Here is a 25191-nt window from a genome sequence, read left to right as displayed (position 1 = left end):
CTGCTTCGAAAACTGTGAGATTTTTTTTAAATACTGTCCAAAATCTAATGTCATATTGGTTATATTTCACACTAACACCCAGATATATGCCTATCATAAATAACCGGTGGAGCTACAGTAACTTATTTGCGTTTCATTTGGTAGCAGTTTCTAAGCCGTTAGAATACATATAAATGTCATGTATAACAAACTTATCGGTTGACCCATTTTTTTGCTGGTTCTGTCCAGTTAGATTCATTTTCATCCTCCTTCTCTCCATCTGCCTCTTCCCTTTCGCCTCTTTCTTGTTCTTGCTCGCTGGATGGGGTAGCAGATGGCGTTTGCGAGATATTAACATTGCGTGCACGCAATTCAGCTAAGAAATCATTCTCCTGTTGATAGCGTCGCTGAAGCTCTTCTCGCCAAGAATTTCCGCCGCCGCTACTATCATCACCATCCTCGCCAGCCTCGAAATCTGAAGATAAGGACAATCGATAATTCCAAAATTATGAATGTACTTGTTACACTCAAATTATTTTTAATATTTGATCTTTCAATTTTTTGTATGCATAAAAGAACGCTAATTCCTATAAAATGAATATTGTATAACTGTATCTACTTAATCAATATATTTAGAATTCAGATGTTTATTTACATTTACAATATCGATAATATTATATACAATAATTGAAAGGAAAATAAATATCGGTCTACTAATTTATAAGTGTGATCGTATATTACAAATATGTAATTGAGCAAAAATGAAACGACGGTCAATTAACTACTTCTAAAGAATATGACAGAATGTAATTTTTAACTAGTATAAAAATGTACCTGATTTACTATTACAATTCCCAATTTACAATTTACTGTTAACGCTTTACTGTCTGAAATAATAGATACGTTTACTAACACGTTTATTTAATATAGTAATTATATATTTATGCAAAAGAAGCATGTGATGTAATATTTTGCAAAATGCTTGTGAGGATGTAAAAAATTACGAGAATGGAAATTTGAACAAACTCTTACCTAACGGCTTTCTGATGTTAATTCGGCCAGAGTTGTGAGAATGATCCTCCTGGTCTGAGTCTGCAAGGCACCAGGATACATTCACAGGGGGTGCATCACACACATTCCACAACACGTCTAAAGTGTCATTTGTATATGAAAATATCTATCTTTTTGCCAAAATTGTAATACCAATGGGATACTTTATATAGAGACTTGTACATTTAAATCCCAATCAAATATTTTCTTATAATAACGGTAATTATTACTAACATTATTATATTTTTGTACTTTCTCACAGTATTCAAAACAAAAGAAATGTTATAATAAATTTCGAAGTATCGATGAAAAATGAAACATCGTTTTTATTTTGTAGTAAATGTAAGAATAAAGTTGCATAAATTAAATTTTTGTTTAATTGCAATTTGTCTTCAAATCATTTTTAAATCATTAATCGAATTATAAATTGTCTTATTGTTAGAAAGAGCATGTCCTGTTTCACGTGTAGTGTAGTAGTCTGTGCTATTTCTAGACTAAATTTTGCTAAGTCTATACTAGATAAGAGAAAATAAGAATTATAACAGGCAAACTGTGTAAAGAGAGGCAAAAACTAAATATTTACATCTGTAAGTTGTTAACAGTGAGTAATATATATGTATGATATATATTTTAAAAACTTGCATAAAACAATTTATAAAAATATTATAAGATATATCTTGAATTTCTAAAAAAAAAACCTAAAAAATCATTATTGACACATTTAGATACGAATAAAATAAAATCCTGTGTTTTCTTTTTGTAAATTTATCAATTGAAATAATTATTTAAAAATATTGTAACAATATAATATTTGTACTTAATATACATAAAAAAATCGCATATTATTCTTCTTGTAAGTACTAAATACGAATATGCAATTATTTATTTTGTTTTACATATAAATATTTATAAGAATTATTTTCCAAATAATATAAAAAAATTAAATTTCTTTTATATTTTAATTCTTAATATAAATATATGGCTATGTATGAATTATAAAATTTACCTTGTATTTGAGCTTTAGTTCCATAATAAATTTGTAAAATTTTGTTCACTAAAAATAGGTAGGGAAATGCATTATTACATGCTATAAAATCTAATGATGTGATAGAAGAAAAATACTGCCAAACATGCCTGTTTACACTAATATGAACAACAATATGAGAAAATGTATATATGTACGAAAAACATTTACTTGATAAGTTATTTTAGATTGCCATAATTTTTTTTATAATCGAGTAATTATTCAAAATAATATGAATGAAACAAAAACATACACATTGGTAGGAACATAAGAACTTTTAATATCTCACTTATTATAACTACTCACAAATATCATTTCATTAATGAGTTTTTGTAATAGTATGTTAGTTTTAAATATATGAGATTATATGAATTAATTGTTACCTCTTCGAGTTGGCTATACATTTTTTATTTTAAGGGCTAATGATTTCTATGCCTTACACCTAATCCAGATATACAATTATTGGAGGCCTATGTTAAAAACGATAGCTAAATACAAGTTTTTGTGCCACTTTGAACTACCAAAGTATTTTGCATTCATTTCTGATGCAAAGTATGTTAAAATTTGTAATACAACATACCCGAATTCAATTCCCTCACGAGTGTTGACATGGCATTAGTAACACTGTCAGCAGCTACCAATAAGTCATTTCGTAAGGATCGGCCCAAGCTATTATTCGCACTGCTGGAACCACTCCCTGGCAAGCTGTTTGTCCTGAACGCAGACCTGACATCGAAAATCTCTATTTTCTTTGCATAAAGCAACTTCCAAAATAAAAACTAAGTTAAGATCGTGACATGCCACGCTTATTGTGCAAGCATCTAGGGATGAAAGTTTTTTATCAGCAAATATCAGTATATTCGCAAACTTTAAATTAGCAATATACTAGCATAAACATGCAATATTAAAAGAAAGCGGGTGTAAAAATTTCATAAACTAAATTTTACTTCTTTAAATCTATATGTTTTTTGTGTTTTAATAAATTTACTTACATATGTTACTTCTTAAAGTTCCATATATTTATGTTTAGCATTCTCTTTTTATAATCTCTTTATTACAACACTTCATTCCGATTTTTGAAAAATATAATTTTAATTTCGATGAAAGTTTAGATATTATTGAATTAGGGTATTATACATAATATATTCAGTTCATAACAATATTTCAAAAGATAGGTAAAAGAGTATATGCAACTAAAAATAAAAGATAGTTAATGCATAAAACTACTTTTTTATTAAAAAAATAATATTATATAATCAATTATACAATTTAATATAAAGGAAAATGTAACAACATTTTTGTAATGTACAGTAAAAGATCTGAACATGCTCTTTAAGGTACATTAATATATCTGCTGTTTCATTCCGTATAAATATACATGCCTGTAATATTTCACAAATTAAATGCAATGAAGGAAAATTAAGATATAATCGATAACATAAAACTATAAAAATTTAATAGTGCCTAAAAGCGTCTTAAAATAGCAAAAAGCAATGACTTGTATAAATATAATGTTTTAATAAAACTGCAATCAGAATTTACAATATCGTTAATATAGGAATATTTTAAAATAGAAAAATCATTAGTTGTTCAACTAGTACCAAACTTATTCTTGTTACTAGCTGATCAATAATACAGTCCCATTAATATTCACATGCAACAACCAAAGATATGATTACTGTGCTAATTCTTTTCATAAAGTGCAGCTAAAACCTTATTATACTAGCATTGTGTGTTTAGAAGAAATCAATTTTAAATAAACGTATATAACATAGAAATAGACATAATCAATCGTTTAAATTATAGATATGCTTGTAAAATATGACTAATTTCTTCATACAGCTTAAACATAATTTCTTATTACATATACAAATTATATAATAATGACTGTTTTAAATATGGCGTAAAGTACACAATAAATGTCGATAACGTATAAAATTTTGTTAATTTTTCTATAAAAGTAATTACTTTCAATATCTAAGTACGTTACAAATCTTTGTACAAATGATTCTTATATAAAAAACCTCACAAACATATCAATATAAAATGGTACCAAAAAAATGTTAAAAAAAAGAAGGAACAAATTTTTCCTATTTTTATAAATATGATATGTATTTAGAACTTGTCAATATATTTCTAAATATTTCTTTAACCATAATTTTCCGATAAGTTCGAGAATTATTTCTAAATCATTCTATGTGCATGATATAACAGTGTTTTATACAAAGATTGTAATGTTTGCTTTTTCTTTTGCTGCCTTTTGTCTTTTTAACTTTGACTATCTTTTCATTGATTTCATTCTAGCAGAGATTTTTCATATGCCTGCCTACCTTACGTCACCTCCAACACATGATAAGTTATCTGGAATAGGATTTTGTATTGTTCCCAGCATGGTATTATTAGTTACACTCGCCACTGATGTCGTTGGAACGGGACTCTGGTAGCTTTGAGACATTTGTTGTTGACTTTGCGACTGCTGTTGTTGTTGTTGTTGTTGTGGAGTTGTAGAAAGTGGACCACCTGGAGTTGGTGGAGCTGATCTACTACTTGGCACTGCACCAGGAGGTAAAGGTGGTGACTTTGTACTTCGTGGTGAACTATTTGGTGTTGACCTTGGAGATGCCTGGTGATTCTATAATAATATAATAATTGGAGTATTGCACTATGATAATAAAATTGAAATGTTAAAAGAAAGATTGAGATTATAGATTATTCTTGAAATAATACCTTTAACATTTTCATTAAACCTTCCAGTTGCACCATTAATTGTCTTCTAGAATCTTGCAGTGTTGCTAAATGAGTTTCTAACTCATCTTTTCTTTGCCTCAAGGCTCTCAGTTCAGACATTAATGCAGGATTTTCCAAACCAGCCGCTTCTATTTCTTGTTGTCTCCTACAGTTAGATTCAATGTTAATATGGTAAAAAATAAATGGAAAAAAAGCTGGAATATCTTTTGAATTAGATATTCCATTTCACTAACTACAAGCTGAAGCGAGAATATATTATTAATGTGGTGTTTGTGTGTGAATCTAATGAATCTAACAATTTCAAAAATTATATTAACGTTAAATTAAAATAATTTAATAATAACTTTATTGTATAATTTTCGGACAAGATAGATATACCTAATTACTTTAAATTTGTAAATAATGTAATATATCGAAGACTAAGACAACTAAGGTAAGATACAGAGATTCTTAAAAAACTAATGAAGAGAATATCGATTACAAGCGGGATATTCCGATGTTAGTCATGATTTTGGATTCGACTGTCTTCATTCTTAAGTTATTTATACGGTTATATAAATGAAATATGCATAGAGGGAAAGATGTATTTATGTTAGTATTGATTGTTGTGATGTCTTCAGCTCTAGTATATACATTCTACGCAACAAAAGTGATAGAAGCGAAACAGAATGTCCTTTTTAACATGCATGATCCTAGGATGGTTCGACAGGATGAACTCGAGGTTTAGGCTTGATATAAAGGAAATAAACGACACAGGTATACCTTAACCTTGCAATCTCGCGCATTATTTCCTTGTTCTTTGCCTCTAACTGCGATATAAGTTCGCGTTGTGCTCTCGAGGCATCTAATGACGCCAAATTAGCATCAGATGGTGCCCTACCCTGTAACACAAATATTGCGACTTCAAATAATTTGTAAAAATAAGAAAATGAAATTTAGTTGAATCATTCTTACTTGTACAAATGATGGTAAACATTTCGCATACTTACTGCTTGGTCAGCTTGCGACATTCTGGATGCGGCACGAGGCTGTGCAATTATGAAATTAAAATTAGTCACACAAAGTCACGATTCAGCTGAACGTTTAATTAAGTTTATTGCTCTAATTTACTAATAACTGAGGATTTCGCATAAAGTTTCATGCATTTATCATAAACTACACCAAACCATATTATGTCAAATATACCCACAAATTTTACATTAAAGATTATACTATTTGTTAGACAACTTCGTATAAATTATTTGAACAATTTTGTAAATTAAACTCATACCTTTTTTTATATAAATAATACCAAGTTATAAGGTGTTACAATATTAAGATGAATATTAAGCATGTACCCATATAGTTGTAGAACAGTAAACAACAAATATTAAACGTTAGTTATTTTAGAATAAATAAGATATCTTACCATAGTCCTAGCTTCCTGAGCCAACCTTTGTGCGTATCGTGCTATTAATTTATGTTCATCATCCAGTCTTGAACTATCCATACTGTACAATGTATGAATAAAGAAATAAAAAAAAAAAATAAATAAAATTGTGACTCGTTACGTGCACATTTAGTATAAGCTGTGCAATTTCGATCTGTTTTACGCTCACCTCCTTAAAGTAGAACGGCTGTCCATCGATCCGGAATCGAAAGGAGCCATGAAACCTGGATCTGGAAAACCGTTGTGAGATGGTAAAGGTGATGGCGGGCTGCAATGCAGGGAATTTATTTTCGATTGAAGAATCGCGTTCATATCGACGGCTATACATATCAAATGAGTATGATAGATCATGGAACTCACACTATGTGTGATAAATCTAACGTCTTCTCAGGTTGTTCCGGAAATCTCGGTAAACTATTCTTCCCCTTTTCAGGTACGCATCTGAAGCTCTTTCGTAAGGAATGACCAATCTGTTTGCTCGGTGATTTCTATAGAAAAAACAGGAGAAGATTGGTGTCACGTAAAAGATACATATTATTATTTAAACATGGAAAAGTTTGAAACTTTGAAAGTTCTATCCAACACGTACAAAACTACTGTACTCCCTTGTTTCATGATCGTTATTATGTGTCCCAGAAACTTTACCGCGCCAAAAACAATCTTGACAGAGCTGGTACGAGTGACATTTCTGACATCTGTATCGGAAGCCGGTGAAGTTCTCTTTGTGACACGCGTCACACATGACAGGATGGGCCACTGAAAAATTGTACATGAATGAAAAGCTCATTTACATGCACAAGTTGCATCTTCGTTTGCAATACATTAAGGTATTATGTTTCTTCATATGAATATTAGACGACAGTATTCAGTGGAAGAATTTTTATACTATACAGAATACCTACTTCAAGAAGAAATTTTAATATTCAGTAAATTGTAGTAGTTGTGTATCTGTTTATCTTCAATTAATATTTTCTGTTGAAAAATTCGCTAGCTGAAGATGAAATATGATAATTCATCTAGGATTACTTTAAAGCATATGATCATCAGGTAGATAAACCTGATACCGGAAGATGTTTTTATGAGTCTAGAAAAACTCAAAGTAGATAATCCAAAAATATTCTAAACGACTGGTCACATATATGGATATTCATATAACTTTCTAATAGTTTTCTGTATATTATATTCTAGTATTACTATAATTCTAGTATTATTATAACTAGCAACAATAAATTTAATTTTAAAGCATAAAATCCTCTAACTACATATGTAATTTGATTTCTGTATTGCGAGATTCATTAATTCTAAATTAATTTGAAATCTGGAAAATTACCTGTTTCAACAGCAGCCATTCTATGGTACAATGGAAGCCAGATTAAACAGTGTGGTCCTGGATCAGACATAAGCGTATCCAAAAAATCGTTAACCGTGACTTTCGAATTCTGTAACACAATGTGACACCCAACGATGCTAATTTCCGAGTTGTATTAAATTCAAAGATGTTTCCCAGTTACCTAGTATACGGACAGAAGTTCATTTTAATGATCTTACTTGGGGAAATATTGAATTGGCAAGACCCTCGGAGTATCCAAAAGATGGCGATTCGTAAACCGCAGCCGTTAACGCTAGAACTTCCTTCAAATAGTCAGAGAATCTCCAGTGTATCATGTGACCATTGCTATCCGATATTTGTGAATATATATCTGTTCGCCAAGTAGACTGAATTAATTAATTAATTTTGATACTACACGGAAAAATATAATAAATCCATTCTTATCAATTTTCTGGCTTCCACAAACTCATTAGTTATTTTTAAAAGACTTATATTTTTGGTCTCAGCGGATCATTTCCATTTTCAATTTTGTTACATTAGAATCCTTCTATTTAATCATAAAGTGACATTATAATCAGAAAATTAATAAAAATTTACTTATCATGCTTTTCTCCTTAACTTCGTACAATTTGTGAACGAAAATAAAGAACGAAAAATAACTTACATCGAAATTTGTCCATTAGTTTTCCAGCACATAACGTAGCTAACGCTACTTTCACAGAGAAAACGGATATCTTATTGTTTTCCCTACGAAAAATGTAGTTTTCGATAAATCATAATTGTAAATGTGATCAATAAATTAGTATTTACACAACTTTAATTCTTAAAATTAAATTACTCTTTAATTTAATGAAAACATTTTTTGTAATAAGAATCGAGGGATACAAAACTATTTAACTATTTAATCTTTTAATGATGCAATAAAATGGCAAAGAATTCAGAGTGAACGATTCAGAAAGTGATACTTAGTCTTTTTATCCCTAAGATATTCTTAACTTTTCATGGAAAATAAATATAAAAAATATTAGTAATTATATTAAGTATGAAGACATTTAAGATGTGAAATTTATAGTACTATATTTAACAATCTTTACTCAAGTCTCTTTCAAGTTACACTGTTAAAGGGTTAAAACATTTAATACATATATAAAATTCAATATCTATTTACCCTGTAGTATAGGCAGCAAGTAACCAGTTCATCAACAGAGCGGTTGTAGCATCGACTTTGGCTTGTTGCGAAACAGGCACTCGTTTATTAAGGGCATGGAATAAGGAAGACAATAAAGTTTCCAGCCTCGAAACTCCCAATGTGCTGGATGGTTCCAAAGTGTTTAAACCGTTTTCCCGAAATGCTTCGATTACATTCCATATATCCACGTTATGTACTGTATACAACAGAAAATGTGCTTTAGTAATGAAATTTTTTAATTATTTTATCTTGATGGTACGCTTTTGTGGAAAGATTGAGAACTACCGGTGTAGATTATTACATGGAATAGCGAAGTATAATATATAGGTGTCATAAATCACTTGGACTGCGAGCTCGCTATCCCATAGCCACACGGACTATTTGATCCTAGGAAGTTCTTGACTCTATGGATCACTTCATGCCGAAACCCTTAGTATTATGGGCCACTTGACGCCAAAAAGCGCTCAACCTCATGAACCACTTGATACCAGGAGGCAATGGTCCAAGATTCTAAAGCATGAAAGGTCTTAGAATCTACGGATCACCCGAAATCTAGGAATCTCTAAAGCTTTAGGACACCAGAATTAACAAAGATATCAGAATTCTCAGAATATCGAAATTTTGTAAATCTCTAGAACTTGGAAACTCTTAGAGGGTTGCCTTCCCATTCGGTTACCTGACGATTCTGTGATTTCGTAGCTTACGGAATCCTAAAAACAACTTCCTAGTGCAGCTAAGAACTTTGACTTATCTTTTTTAGTAGAATCTCACCTAATGCATCAAACTATGCGTTTCTTGGCACCAAGTGGTACATGCTTTCTGGCGTCAAGTGGTTCGTATTAAAGTGTTTCGCAGCCTCAGGTGGTTCATTGGATTTGGAATTTCCTGATATCAAGAGTCAATAGGATTTAAGAGTTTAACTATCAGTAAGTTGATTATAAATGTACCAAATAGATGACTTAGCGTTAAGTAAGCTACTATGTAGTGGTGGATCTTTGGACCTGGCCTAACGGCTATTTCTGACATATTCACGTTGTAGTATTCAACAAATATTATTGTACGATAAAGCTCAGATTCTATTAGAATTGTCTATAAAACCCGAAACTTAATTTGTTTACACCTACTTTTCCTTCGTTTATTACGTTATACGTCTACATAAATATGTTATACTCACAGTGAACTTTCTTCTGAATAAATCGCAATTTGCATGCAGTGCGGTACGACGCAAATCGAATGCTATCAAAATTTTGCTGCCGCATTTCTTGCAACAGCTGCAACCGGCTTGCCTCCCCGGTGCTGCTATTTCCCGACCCTCCGGCGCCATCCTCCGCCATCTTATCTGTAACATATAATAAAAATAAAATAGTATCATGTTCGATCTATTTGTACGCATTGAGAAAGTCCTAAAAATCGTGTCAGTTTCCAATGGAATGCGAACGATAAAATTTATTCGTGGTCAATTAACTACCTACGCGGAACCTAATGCAGGCTTTTAGTCAGTTATCTAAATGTCAGAGTAATCAATAAAAGCTAGATTTCTTCGTTCTTTATTGCGCCTACGGTGAACATTCTCAAGGGTTCTGAGGGCATTCGAGGCATCCGCAGAATGCACGAGCACTATTCGCTACGGCGTGCTTCATTGTGTTGTTGATTAGTTTCAGTCCAGTCTGATGAATCAAGCATCGCGCGATTAATACGATGCTATTAAGATCAGGAATCGCGACGAAACTAGTATAGTGAAGCACGAAGATCGCCTTTGAAGCGACAGCGATAACTTCCAACATTTTAATTGCCATTTTAAGAAAAGTTAAACTCAACAAAATCATTCGACGAAGAAAATAAAATAAAGTAGTTGGTATTATTATGATATTTTTAACCCTTGTCTATAAACAACATCATATGTTATTAAGTCATTAAATATAATAAGTATATTTACGTTTAGCAAATCTGATTCTAATTTTAATTCTAATTTTTCCTCAAAGAAGATCAGAGAAAGTGTATCATTAAATAAAAATATCTTTTTACATAGTCCAAGAAACATTTAAGCACGAAAGAGTTAATAGTGTCGAATTTTAAAAGTTCAGTGCGTATAATTTGTTTCTTATAGAAATAATATAATATTAGAATCAATATTATAGAAATTATACAATACACATAATACTATTCATATAAATTAAATAATTGGTAATATATTGCCATATTATACACAAATTGTTTCTCTTCTCTCTTTTTTGAAATCATTCCATTCTGAATATTCGTTTCAAACGAATAATATAATTGATTGCCATGTATCTATAATTACTGAATATTCTATTATAATTTTGATCAAAATTAATTTTCACGAAATCGATTAAATTAATTTGTTCATATAAATAAACATGGTTCGTCCCATACAACAGTCTCATATCAAGATACAATTTTATCCTCTTCTGAAACCAACAAAATAAAATAATATTCAGTAACGAAGCCACTCGATATACTATCGATTCGCAGCAGCGTTCGTTCACATCACAAATTGCCGCATTTCGGTGTCGATTCAATAACGTCCCGAGTCAATACTTCAATTTAAAACCTCCAAACGTTCGTTCGTATCGTCAACAATCGACAACGACCTATCAGGTTGGCACAGCTAACAAAGAAATCATGGAAACGAGAATGCCGACGAGGAAGACAATTACTTTTATCGTTGATATACCCGACGAAACAACGGGAGAGTTCGCCGGTCGTTAACTTAATGGAACGTGGAAATCACTCAACGACTGCTTGATAATTCATAGGAGACTGTTTCAGACAAAGCCGAATTGTCGCAGCAGCAACTGGAAGCAGCCGATAAATATCAAAGCAATTAATATTTTGCTGGAAAATCACCATCGGGAGTAACGACAGGATTCAAGTGGAAAACGAAGCGCACCAAAGGCAAAAGGATCATTTGCAATTCAGTTCGTTAAGTATTCTGTGCGATGAAGCCTCGATCAGCAGGATCTGCGTGAGATTGTGCGAAACTAAATTGTTTTAGACTTACAGAATCGAATTCCTTGGAGCTTTCCACACTTTTAGAAACAGAGATCCACTTTAGAAATATTTCGTGATCCATTCGAAGACTACACGAAGTGTAATTATTGAAGGTTGATTTATAAGCAATTCAAAATTGATTCGTGTAGTTCTACGAACTGAAACAAAGTAGGTAGAAATAGTAATTCTAATGTGATCTTTAACTGAATCGACTTCGATTTGTTCACCGACTATTTTTGACAAATTACAATTGTCCTAATGGACGTGTAAACTATTGTCATATTGTACTGTTTAACGCGACTCACTAGTGCGTTGCGACTAGAGATCGCGGTTATGAATGTGTATTAAAATACATGTGTATCTGTGACACGTGAAACGTATATTAAAGAATGAAAGATCCATGTTCTTAAGTATACGTGTACACAGGTATCTAAGCACTCGCAGTTAGCGTGATTCTGAAATCAGTAAATCGATTTCGCATGTTTTTCGATCATCAGTTCAGTGACTCTCGGGAAGAAAAAATAATAAACCAGGTGTAAGGCTGCTTCACGTTTGATTGTTCAACGGTTATCCGCGTATATTCAAACATACTGTCCAACGGATATACTCGTATGTTTAAATATACGTGTAATAGAAACATACGGATACCCGCGAAACAAGAATGTTCGTGTATTCCTATTACACATGTATGCGTATATTTAAATATACATGCATAATCGTTGAATAGTTAAACGTGAAACAGTCCTGAACATAGTTTTGAATATCTTAAAATATGTTGTTCGCAGGATGATCGAAAAACATGTGAATTCGTTTACCTGTATATGTGTATTGAATACCCGCGTACGAGTATATTTGTAGTCCGTGTACACGTGTATTAACATTTACACGGATTGAAAGTGAAATTTGTTTATCATACGCGAAATAAGAATTTGCAGGCGCGATCCACACTTTGGGAATCTACAGGGTGGTTGGTAACTGGTGGTACAAGCAGAAAGGGGGTGATTCCACGCGAAAAAGTAAGTCGAAAATGTAGAATACAAATTTTTCGTTTGAGGCTTCGTTTTCGAGAAAATCGACTTTGAATTTTCGCTCGGTACGCGTGCACTTTATCACGTCTCGTTATAACGGATCTCACTGTAGATCGTTGTCTCGATGGAAAAATTTAAAATTAAAAAAAAATTTCCATTCTATATTTTCGATTTTTTTCTTCGCGTAGAATCACCCCCTTTCCGCTTGTACCACCAGTTACCAACCACCCTGTATACTTATATACGTATATGCGAAATATGTTCTACCAGGAAGCTTTATTCATTTAAAATATATTAGACGACCCATAAAAAACATAATGGAGGTTATACCATTTCTCTCGACCTTGCGACTCGAAATTACTACAATGTCCGTCATTATTGTCACTTCAAAAAGATTTAAAGAAATTTGCATGACTTGTGAAAAAATCAAGACGAAAGTTGCTTTTATATTTTCTCGTAGAACTTTCTTTTGTATTTTACACGTTACATTACACGTGAAAATATTTTCTATGAATATAAGCTGGTTTGTAAGCATTTTTTAGGAAAAGGGAATAATTTTTCAGACACTGGAACTTTACTTAAATAGACTCGAATGCAAATCATCGTTTCACTGTTTCAACGAAATATACCAGACGAATTCAAAGATGCTTCCGGATCGTATTTCGCCAGAGTCGCGAATTTACCGAGAAAGTAATCCGCGAAAATACTTGGTGGCAGAAGCAGCCAGAGATATCAATCTGCCGGTGCATGGCAATGCTCGAACCTTTTTTTCTTTCATCGCTCTTTCACTCGATTTCCCTTTCTCCCGGCACTTTTCATTCTAAATGCACCTGTCTCCGTTCCATTTTGTTGGACAACAACCGACGAGTCACATCGATTTCCCGTTCCATTGCGCTAAGGAACTGTCCTCGGAGTCAATGCGCTGAAAATCATTCACACGATCCTGAGGACCAGAAACCTTAAACTTAAACTGAAGAAATAACAAAGTTCGAATAGCTCTGGTCTGGTGCAATGATGGTCAAAGGATGTGCAGCACATCGCGAAAGAGCAATATCTTCTTTTTTCTTTTTTTTAATCACACAATTGTATCTGCTGTTCCAATTTTTAAAATTTGTATATATTATGCGCTAAAATATCTGTACAATTTTGAAAATGTGCTGTGACTAGAAAAAATTTGGGAACCACTGCTACAGAATATATGTATATGTGTATTCTTATATTTAATAAGAGAAATTCAATTTTTGTCAGTTACAATTGTTAGAAATAAAATACGATAGTAATAAAATATAGTATTATATAACAAGTATAAAATATTTTTAAATATTCTATGAACTAGGAAACAATAACCTTTGTTTATTAAGAAACAATCTCGAGTTTCGAGTTGTTCGTTTCTTCGACTTATTTCGCAATATATTACAGTCCACAAGGTGAACTGTGCCTATATGCTATCATAAATTATACTTTCAACAAAATTACACGTTTCAGAAACGATTAAACTACATACTTCTAGTACCCTAGAAACTCCAGTGCAATTAAACTATATACTCTAGATGTTACGTCCCGTTACCTTATACAAACCAAACTCCATCTCTCAGCCAAGACGGCCACTAACTGCGCAAATATAAATAGTCGGACCGCAATAATCCTAAAGAACTTTCATAAAACTAAGCATTTGTTCTTTACCTTAATTGTTATAAAATATATTCAAATTGAGACGTTACTTATGGTTATTGCTCCATCACGTAAAAAGACCTTTTTCCCATGTTCAATGGTCATTTTCACCCACAAGCGACCAGTGGTGGGGCGACCAACCCCCAGCAATAGTTTTCCTCTGCGACAGCATCGTCACCGAACTTCACTGGTTTATCAGCCTTTGATCAGTCCACATCTCTTGACTGGTTTTTCATCCGTTGATCAGTCAATGTCTTGACTGGTTCCTCGTTCATTGATCAGTCATCAGTTTTAACTTACTATTTACATGTCTGTGAGAATACGTCTACGCGCACCAAGCGTAACTATTTGTATGTACAAAGTTATCGGAATAAATATATTCTAACCTGTTACTTCAGTTCAGTACACCTCTATTATCCTAATCGAAATAGGGGATCGACCAATTCGTGGCATCGATTATCTAATCGTAACGAGAATTTACGGCTCTCGTTGACGCGATCTACCGCGAACGCGTCTCTGCGCGAACGGTCGAACACTGGAACTTTTTAATACTTTCGTCTTAGGTTTTAAGGTTCTTTTTACTTTATAATAAATTAATTAAAGATATAAAAACGATCTATAATTAAATAAATCTCAACAAAATCAATAATAAGTTAAAGAAGATAAAGAAAAAGGAATAACTTTCTTCATATATTAATTGGTGGACCTGCGCTGTTTTTTAAGTCATGACTTCGGTGGTTCTTCTTAGAAAATTGATTGAGCAAGCGGAGTATTCGATGCAGGATCGATAAAAACACGTTTATCTTCGATCTTATTACATAGCGTGCGAGCACGAGGAGAGAATAAATCGTAACAATCGTCGTTTGTTTGCCGCACAGCGTAACTCATAAAATCGTGCCATCGCGATGGCCTGTTTTCTGTCATTGCGAAACTCCGTTCCTATGCATTGTGGCCCGTGTTCGCCCGAAAGCGAATCACCGCTAAAGTTCATCAGTCGCGCCGATGCAAACACGCACGGAAAATAGTGATGGGATCTGAAACAATTCGAACATGATCCAAAGTTTAAAGATCTTGAAATTCTTGGTAATTCTTGAGTCTTTAAAGTCTTGTAAGTTTGGGCCGTTTTGAAATAAACGTGTTTATAATAACTCGAACTTACCAGATTTGTTTTAATATTCTATGTCAATGATACCGTTTCAACGACAATAATCAAAAGGCTTGTAAGATATCGAATACTTATCAAGTTCTCAAAACCTACTGAAACTCTTAAAAGTTTTAAGGTGATCAAGGCTTTTAAGACGACCAAAAATTTCAAAACGATCGAGTCTTTCGAGATTTTATGGACTCAAGACTTAGAAAGACTTCCAAGAGCTCCAAGCTTCGAATCATGTTCGAAGCGATTCGAATTGTCACCGTATATACGATACAGATTCGAAGTGGTTCGTAGTGTTTCAGATCCCGTCACTATCGGAAAACAATCGCGATAGAGAGAAACTGTAAAGAAAATCGACCATGTTGGAACGACTGCAATAAACATAGAATTCTAAAGGCGCATGAAAGTTATAGGTGTAGTTGTCTGAACCGGTTATGTAACAGCGGTAAAGCAGCGGTACATTACTACTCGTAGACGAATCTTTTCTACGCCACAAAACTACGCATTAATCATACAATTTGTTAGTACGTCATTATGAGTTCAGATAAAAGCAATAGTTCTCGAAAGGCTGATTGGGGCTAGAACTACAGCATCAGATTTTGCTTTTTTATAATTATTGAAAATATGCAGATACATTTGATAAAATTAATATTGCTTTTTATTCAAATAACAATTATTATTAACAATTATTTAGATATATTTATTTATATCAGGTTTGGACAAACTCTATTTGAAATAAAGATAAAAAATAACAATTCAAAGTAATAGCTCATTTCAATTATTACATTATTTTTATTGTGAATATAATATAGGAACGGTAACTTCACTATTAAAATCAAATAAATTATTCCCAAATATTTTTCTATTATATTATATAATAAATCCGTTCATTCTAACTATTTCAAATTAAATAACAGATAATTTGAATTTTAATACATACTAATTTAAATCTTAAGTATTATGTGAACTATATATCATTGATAATATAATTATAATATGAATGTTGAAGCAGCTACAACTACTTGTACAAATATTGATATAACTTCTGATCTTGCATATATATGTATAATATCCGATTGGTTTTGGTATTGAGATATTGAGCATTGATTAGAAATTTTTGTTTTACGTGTATCGTAACCTACTTATGGTAGTCTGTTCATGGTCTAGTTACTACAAGTTACTTTGGCAAACTGTGGCGATCACACGAAAATTTCTATCAGGTTATCATAGGGAAACCCGCGGTGATTGGATCGAAGTAAACTTCTACCGTAATGTAGTTACGTTCGGTTATAATTTAGTTAAATATTATATCCCAGTATGTATTATTCATTTGCATGATTTGTATGAGATATTATATTATCTATATACGTGTATTTCTCTAATTTATAGTGGAAATACATATATAGAATATTAATAGTATATTTCTAGTCAGAAAATTAAGTAATTATAAACATATGTAATTATGTATACAGGGTGGTTGGTAACTGGTGGTACAAGCGGAAAGGGGGTGATTCTACGCGAAAAAAGAAGTCGAAAATATAGAATAAAAATTTTTCGTTTGAGGCTTTGTTTTCGAAAAAATCGACTTTGAATTTTCGTTCGGTACGCGTGCACTTTATCACGTCTCGTTATAACGGATCTCACTGTAGATCGTTGTCTTGATGGAAAAATTAAAAAAAAAATTTTTTTATTCTATATTTCCAACTTCTTTTTTCGCGTAGAATCACCCCCTTTTCGCTTGTACCACCAGTTACCAACCACCCTGTATATCTTGTATAATTCTGTTGAAAATGAACTTGATACATTCTTTTAATGTGGTCTTTGATCAAAATTATGTAATCTTTTATTTTTGGAGAATACATGAATCACATAAGCCTTACATTAAAAATTAATTGAAAGAATCTCACTGCAGATTAATATATCCCCACATTGCTACCAGCTTATTAAATTAAATACGACGTATTATTACAACATATCATACTCTTTAATTCGTACAATGCTAACTATTCCGACGTAAGAATTAAAGATGTTTAATAACGAGTTAATAATCAAGTACGAAGTAGATCCCGTTAATTGCTTAATTGCGTGACGCAATTGTTGTGCAAAAAAAATGTGCTGATACCGATAAGCCTTAATTTACAAGACCACATTATTTCATTATGATCACTTATCATTAATCTTATAAACCGGAATTTTTATTCCATTGAATATCGAACATGCGATATTACCTCAGAATAGGTGCTAAGGTTTACAAGTGCACTATTCAGTTAAGTTCGTCGCTATTGAGTTCTTATCTCAGCTCGTTAAAATTCTTCAGCTTGGTATGTGTTTTTCCGCGTAATGACTACGTTGCAAAGCTAAAAATACACTAAATGTCACACAATTACAATCGCTTGTTGCACGAGTAAAAACACTTTTCAATGACGCGAGCATTCGATGAAAAAATTATTTATGCATTTCAGATAGAATATTCACTTTCCTTTGAAATTCTATCAAACTAAACTGAAAATTACATTAAAATAAAAAATACTAAATTTGTTAAATCGCTAACTCTGGTTTTACGTTTCGCTAGGAGTTCCCATTTATATCACTTTGAAGCTCGACAAAAACGAAATAAAGCAAGCTTATTCAGGTGTTTCAAATCTTATCCAAAGAGATGGCGTGTTTTAAATTCGAATGAAGTAGGAATTTGGCGTTCTCGCCAGCTATTCGTTGCAAATCACGAATGTACAATTTGAATAGACATAAATAAGCACACGGCCGTGCTTTAGCTTTAGAGGACCAACAAAACAAACGGCGTTTCTCAGAGCTATGAAAATAGCTCTCCTCGACGATTCCTCGAAAACGTGAATATCGCTTCGAGCACAGCCATTGGCTTTTTGGCTTATTGGCTTTTTGCCGCTAATAATTGAAATGAACAGGCTGTGAACACAACATACTGAAGATTCAGTGTTTTCTTTAACAAGTCGCTGCTGATTGCCAATATGTAAATACCTGCTACAAATACGCATTATTTTCATTCGTTTCACTTATTTCACCATATTGATCACTGTTCTTATTTATCTTTCAGTTTATCATAATGTATTTATTTACATCTTATATGTTTTATTATGAAACTGATACATCCGTATATTCTCTATCAGAAAACGTTTACTTATATTTTGTATTACTTGTATTTGGCAATATTATAATATTAGGAGACATTATAATTACAATTATAAGTAACTTCAATCTCAAATTATAATCATTGCAATATGTTAATTATGCAGTCGCAATTCTCACAAACAAGATATGATAAAATATAAAATTACGAAAGGTGGACATCCCTCGAATTTCCCCTTACCTTCGCATTATTTCACCACTTGGCCCATGGATTAAAATCAGATTAGTTGAATTCAAGCGAATTGTTTAATCTGAATGAGTCTTAACAAAAGATAGTGCAACTACTATTCCTCAGCGAATATTCCTCAGAGAGCATGAAAAATAGTTATTCTTCTAATATCGTCATTCTAAACCAAGGAATATCGCTCCTTGAAAAGCATTCAATCTCCATTAACCCTTAGTCGATTATTAGAAACAAATGAAGATATGATTCCTCCGGCGTGGCTCATTCAGTCATTAAAGGCTGTTACGCAAACGGCGCAGGGTGAAGTTTTGTTTGAAGGGTGAATCGGCATCGACGGTTGTCGTATTGTTCGCCACTTCGCGCTTTAATTACGCGGCGCAATGAACTTCGTAACTGCTTTCCGGCCTTCGGCCACTCCGTATATTCCAATAACCCGTATACACGCAATGAAACTTTTCTCTTTTTTCCCTCCCATTTTCTCTCTTCTTTTTTTCCTTTCCCAGCGTTTTCTTTGCGTGTGTGCACATATATCGATCCTAGATTCTGCTCGATTGACTATGGCATCAGGTTACTGGCAACGTTGCAATAATAATACCTTCACCAGTTCTAAAAACCGAAGGGTATCGATTTTTTTCAGCGGGTTGCACGTTTAACGCAATTGCGGGTTTTATTTTCTGTGAATATAGATTTCGGTGGAAAATGTTTTGTTTCCATGAATTAATGTGAATATCATAGGGAGAAAAACATGCTCACTTTTGCTGATTCTTTTATTTTAATGTCTCTTTATAGCTAAAAAAGAATATTTTAATATAAAATAGTTTTGTTATGTAACAATAATTATTTTGTGCAAGCTCGCGCGCGTGTGTGTGGGAAGTTTAATTACAAGATTTTAATTCCTTTCCTTCCAATTGTCCTTCCTTGATTCTCCTTTTTTCCAGCACTATATAGTAGTCCGTTCCTTTTTCCTCCCCCTTTAGTATTTCTCTTCCTGTTAACCGTGTTCCTTTCAGCTCTTTACATTCATGCAGCATATGTTCCAGTGACTCTCGTGCCTCTTTACATAGTTTGCGGATTGTATCTTCTTTTTTTCAATACATATTTCCCCTTTCTTCGTTTCCACGTCTGAACCTAGCATTCACCTTTGATTTCTGCCTTTGTAATTTTCACTTAAATATTTAGCTTTTTAATTGTCTCTAATTTACTTATAGCGCTTGTTATATCCGCCTTCTACTATTCTATTGTATTACCATTGTAATTGCCCTGTCCAGTCCATTTGTGTTAGATCTTCAACAAAATCTTTGTCTCTTCTTTCCATTTCCAATTCTTCAATATTTATCATTCTCTGCCTGTTTTAAGTATCTTTTATTTCTTCCCATTTCTTATGTTGGTCTGTACGTGTTTCCCTTCTGTATCATTCCATTCTGTATCATTTTATTGTTGTTTAACCGTTCTGTTTTCTCCTCGTATCTTATTGGTTTGTTTCCCGCCTCTATCCTTACTTTATTCGTTTTGGTTTCCACCAGGACTATGCTGGGATGTTAAAATCCGGACCTAATATATTACTCTTCTATGTTCTCCATTATTTCTATTTTCTTCCATCTCCAAATAATTTTGCTATGCATTATTATTATTATCTTGCCAAAGATATAATTCTTAAGATAAATGGTATATTATATCTCCAAATATTCAGAACGTTTTTTAATATTTTACTATTATGATGAAGAATATTTTTTGAAGTATGAAGAAAGTGCACAAGTGCGTATTTAACCTGAATATAAGAAAAACAATTTTGATAATATAAAATTAATTGATAAAAGATTTGTTTCTTTGTTAACACTATATGAAAACATTTTCTAAATATATGATTAATTATTATTGTGAGTAGACGGTTTAGAAATTTTGCATAATATAATATACAGTGTGTAGATGGGCAAGGATGGTATTAGCATTAGGTCAGGTGATTAAGTACCAATTTAAAAATTCTGATATTTGGAGAAGCTTGTGCTTGCGTCACAAAACCTGACAGATTAAATAACACATATTTACTAAATAATGATTCAATTTGGGAAATCGGTTTAAGAAAAATGAATTTATTAGTTGTTTGATGCTATATTGTGTTATAATATATAACGTGTTTTAAATATTTTTGTAAGTTTTGTAATATATTCTTTCTATCCATACTAAAAAATGTATTCCGTCATCAAATAAATATAATGTTTCGTGTAAATACTCGATATTCACAATAAAAACGTTGTTCGCCATTCAAATACACGCCAAAATAAAGACACCACCGATCAAAACCTTCGTGACCATACTCAATAGCATTTAATCAATTTAGCGAATCGGCTTTGTGTAACTCAATTTGATTCAATCGCCGCGCCCAATAGCGATTAATGCTTGACAATGTCTTAAATACATCAAAGTGGAAAACCGTTAAGTAAATAGAACCAAGCGTAACACACTAACTAAATCGACGAGGAACTGACAGAGCGGAAAACCTCGCCAAGATAACTTACGTAATCCCATTTTGGTTCGGTTTTTCAAAGCTTTGTACCGAAAGCTAGTTGTGTATCGCGAACAAAGCTTTTTCGCTGACCTGGTTAATATCATTGATGCGTACATATTAAAAGAAAAAAAGGAAGAGAAGAGATCACCGCGTGGAATGCTTGATAAATATAGAGACGGCCGCGATAAATGCAGTAAAAACTATCTAGGTTTCTGTACTGCCTAATCAATATTTTACTTACCGAGTTACAGCTAGAAAAGGAAAGAGAGAAAGAACGATCTTACCTGCTATCTTTCAGTGAAATGATCAACGAATCAAAGTGCTCGATGCGTTTTCGAAATTACCGCCAATTTTGAAATTCGAAACGTTTGTTTTCAGCTCTAATTTTACTTTTCATTCTATGATTACCATTGTGATGTGAACCATTCGGTGCAAACATTTCTTTTCATTTCACGATATGACTGATACTTTTGATATCTTTTTACACGTGTTTACTGTAATCTTTTATATTCTATTTTTGATATTTGACGCTCGAAAGGTGAAATTTCACATCCTGTGAATTTTGTTTTGATATTATCGTTAATACCATTATAATGTTTCATTGTTATTGTTTTTGCGAACAATAACAGTTGTAAAATAATAATATTTCATTCTAGATGGCTTTCTAGCGTTAACCACATTTTTGGTATTCAAAATTTTCTTATTAATTAATATTTAATTATTTTTATCATTATTAAATTAGTTAGAATGTTTTTTTAATATTTAATATTTCTAGTCCTTTATCATATGTTCTTCTAATCTTTTATTTTATTTGATCTATTGATATACAATTGATATATATTGATGTACGATGTGTGTGTGTGAGAGCAAATGGGATATTGTGGAATAATAGAATGATTATTAATTCTTCGAAAACCACCATACCGTATAAATTAATTATCAATATTTGAGGGAGAAAAAAGGTCAGTTTACTTTTGAAAATAAAATTAAGTATTCTTAAGTATTCTTAAGTTAGTTTCATGTTATTATAATATCATATCCAGTTTCATACTATACAAAATCATTATATTATTAACCTTTCAATTGCTCCAGGCAAATGTGGTATATTATAACTTGAATGCCTGAATGATTAGACTAATTCAGCTGTTCCATGTTAGTACACAAGATAACAAACAGACTAGCATAATTTGTTATGCGACCTTGTATTGAACTAGTATTGAGAACGATAGATATTCATTTCATATCTATACGGGGAGAAACTTATATGATAAATTATAAGTAAAATAATAAGAATGAGTAATTCTTATAAAGTATCTTTTTTCATATACATATAAATGAAAATTTAAATGAATCGATAATGAATTAATCAAGTACATATACTAATTCGTGAAACAAGAAAAAAACAATTATACCTATTTATTTATATTTAATAATTAATAATTATTAATAATTTGTTAATTTAGCATTATACATAATACCAATTTATATACTGTTAGTAGGAATAATAATAATGTTCATTAATAATGATAGTAATTAATAATAGAAAGCCTACTCCACAAATAAAAAGAATTTTTTTACAATGAAACTAACATTTTATGAAAGCTATTTTTCATATATTTCTGTTTACAGAGGACTAAAAAGTGTATTGATTGTTGGTCACATAAAGAGAAATCGTCCCGACGAAAGCTGTTGATGACAAAAGCCTTCGAACCTGAGTATATATATATATCACTACAAATAGTAATATGTGGAATTAATAGTATCAGTTACAAATCTCGAACAATCCACATAACCCTAATATATCGAAAATATCTGTGCAAACAATAAATGACATAGCTGAATGGTTGAATTGATCAGAGGAACTGAGACCGGAGCAATGCTCACGTCAGCGGAAGGAATGTCCCAGGAAACCTGAAAATCCTCAACTACATATATATACCGTTCTACCATTTTTTCCAATATATCTTCCCGAATGGAATTACTGTCTTTGCGGCGCACAAATTGCCGGAAGGATCCAACAGGAAGTGTCAAAGGAAGATTGTCAAGCAGGAAGTTGCAAAGGAATGAGGAACGTGTGGATGCCTAAGTTTGAATCAATACAATAAGTGGGCCAGGTGGGGGTGTATAAGATCGCTTGAGGAGACAGAGGAACGGTTGGGAATGTGGGACAGTTTTGGTGCGTACAGAGGAACGCGCGAAATGGAGCGGCCAAAAGGCGCGGCCAATTTCGGATTTCTCATAATTCAGATTTTCGTCAAGCTGATCTTAATCTCTTGATAAACGATTGAACAAATGGAATAAATAACCTTTAATCGTCTTACGCGACTCGAACTACAAAACATGACAATGATATAGAATCGATATCCTGTCAAATGTAACACTATCGTATTACGAATAATTGATAGCGATGTATTAAAATTTGTAACATATTTCCGAATGATTTCCAGACAAGGATTATCGTACATACTTATATCAATGTCAGGGATAAATGTCAATCGTTCAAAATGTCATGTGGTTTTGAACGATTACATGATCGGATTATAATAAGATATAGATTGATTTTAACGATTACGATGCGATACGTCACTCCGTGCGCTGAAATTCGAACAACTTTTACTAATAACACACGACAATGATGAATCAACTGAGAATAATGTTTTGGACCGGTGCCGAGTAGAGGAAGCAACGTGTGTCAGTGGAGCACCGTTTAAGGGGGGAACAAACACTTCCTTTCCCAGATAGAATATATGTACATATACTCATCGGGACAGTGTCCGTTATATTACATTAGACGCATATGAAGTTAATCTTATTTGCCGGGGTTTATAGTTGCCGTTATAATATACTATAACGGTAAATAAATAAGGGGACATTCTTGCAGGTGTAGTAAAATCGAAGATCTTAACACCTGTGGAAACCGTATCGGTATTATCGACTTGAATAACAAAATTCAAACTGAACTACAATATCTTTATATATTATATTATATTCCATATTTACAGTTTTTAATAAAATCTTATATCAATAGTCTTATCATTCATTTAAATCATTCTGTACACGTGAACATTTCATTGTACATTAAGTTACATGGCTTACCTGGTACATAAAAATGAATATAACAATTCGAAATTTCCACCTTATTATAAAACTGTATATAAAAACTAGAATGCTATCCATTAATTTTTATCTGATGCTGTAAAGAAGTATACGAAAACATGTGTGCAATAAATCAAAATCGTCCAGAACGCCGTCACGAGACACGGCGATGCACCTAACCTGGCCTACCGGTGTACATACCTTAGACGCTTTCGATGCGCGTGTCTCCAACAAGGGTGAGAAGAAAAAGAATTGCCGACGGGTGTGGGGTCGCCGTCCCCGTGTCGGCAAAGGCTCCTTTCGTATCGTTCTATCACATACGCGACGTCATTAGAATGGCTTCTACTACAAGAAAGTCACTTAAATGACGATGTAACGACACTTCTCGTGGCACTCGAGTAGGTACTGCTACTCCGAACACGGGATAGATCTGTCAAGAGAAGCAAACGCGTAGTTTCTGTGAGCCACTCTGACAAATACGATTCAGCCGAACGTACTTTTTACAGAGATACACGGCAATAATCAGCCCGCGTCGAATGAAAGTCACAGAATTTTTCTTAACACGGAAACGTCGCGATAAACAAACTCAACGCAATCTTAACGTAATGTGCATCGCAAGCCTTGCGGCCA

At 32.6% G+C, this 25191-nt stretch overlaps 1 protein-coding gene across 10 annotated transcripts; it reads right to left on the bottom strand.

Moving 5' to 3' along the window:
* Positions 1-45: 45 nt before the first annotated feature.
* LOC138190054 (dystrobrevin beta) lies at positions 46-25191 on the bottom strand. Of its 10 annotated transcripts, none has more exons than XM_069132526.1 (17): positions 24763-25191; positions 9924-10088; positions 8729-8945; positions 8225-8307; positions 7779-7930; positions 7561-7669; positions 6820-6986; positions 6591-6718; positions 6400-6498; positions 6210-6291; positions 5791-5829; positions 5564-5682; positions 4781-4946; positions 4384-4685; positions 2634-2779; positions 1012-1071; positions 46-454 (listed from the first exon to the last, which is right to left on the bottom strand). In XM_069132526.1, the coding sequence occupies exons 2-17, from the start codon at positions 10081-10083 to the stop codon at positions 192-194; spliced, it is 2292 nt and encodes a 763-aa protein (XP_068988627.1). In that variant the 5' UTR covers positions 10084-10088; positions 24763-25191; the 3' UTR covers positions 46-191. The 10 variants fall into 10 exon arrangements, with proteins under 10 accessions (XP_068988627.1, XP_068988630.1, XP_068988629.1 ...); XM_069132529.1 differs by having other exon boundaries at positions 2634-2767; XM_069132528.1 differs by having other exon boundaries at positions 5570-5682.

Source organism: Bombus flavifrons, chromosome 2 (assembly GCF_040668555.2).
Source record: "Bombus flavifrons isolate JBK064 chromosome 2, iyBomFlav1_principal, whole genome shotgun sequence".
Taxonomy (NCBI): Eukaryota; Metazoa; Arthropoda; class Insecta; order Hymenoptera; family Apidae; genus Bombus; species Bombus flavifrons.
Note: the sequence above shows the minus strand (reverse complement) of the source record. Positions and strands in the feature narration are given on the sequence as shown.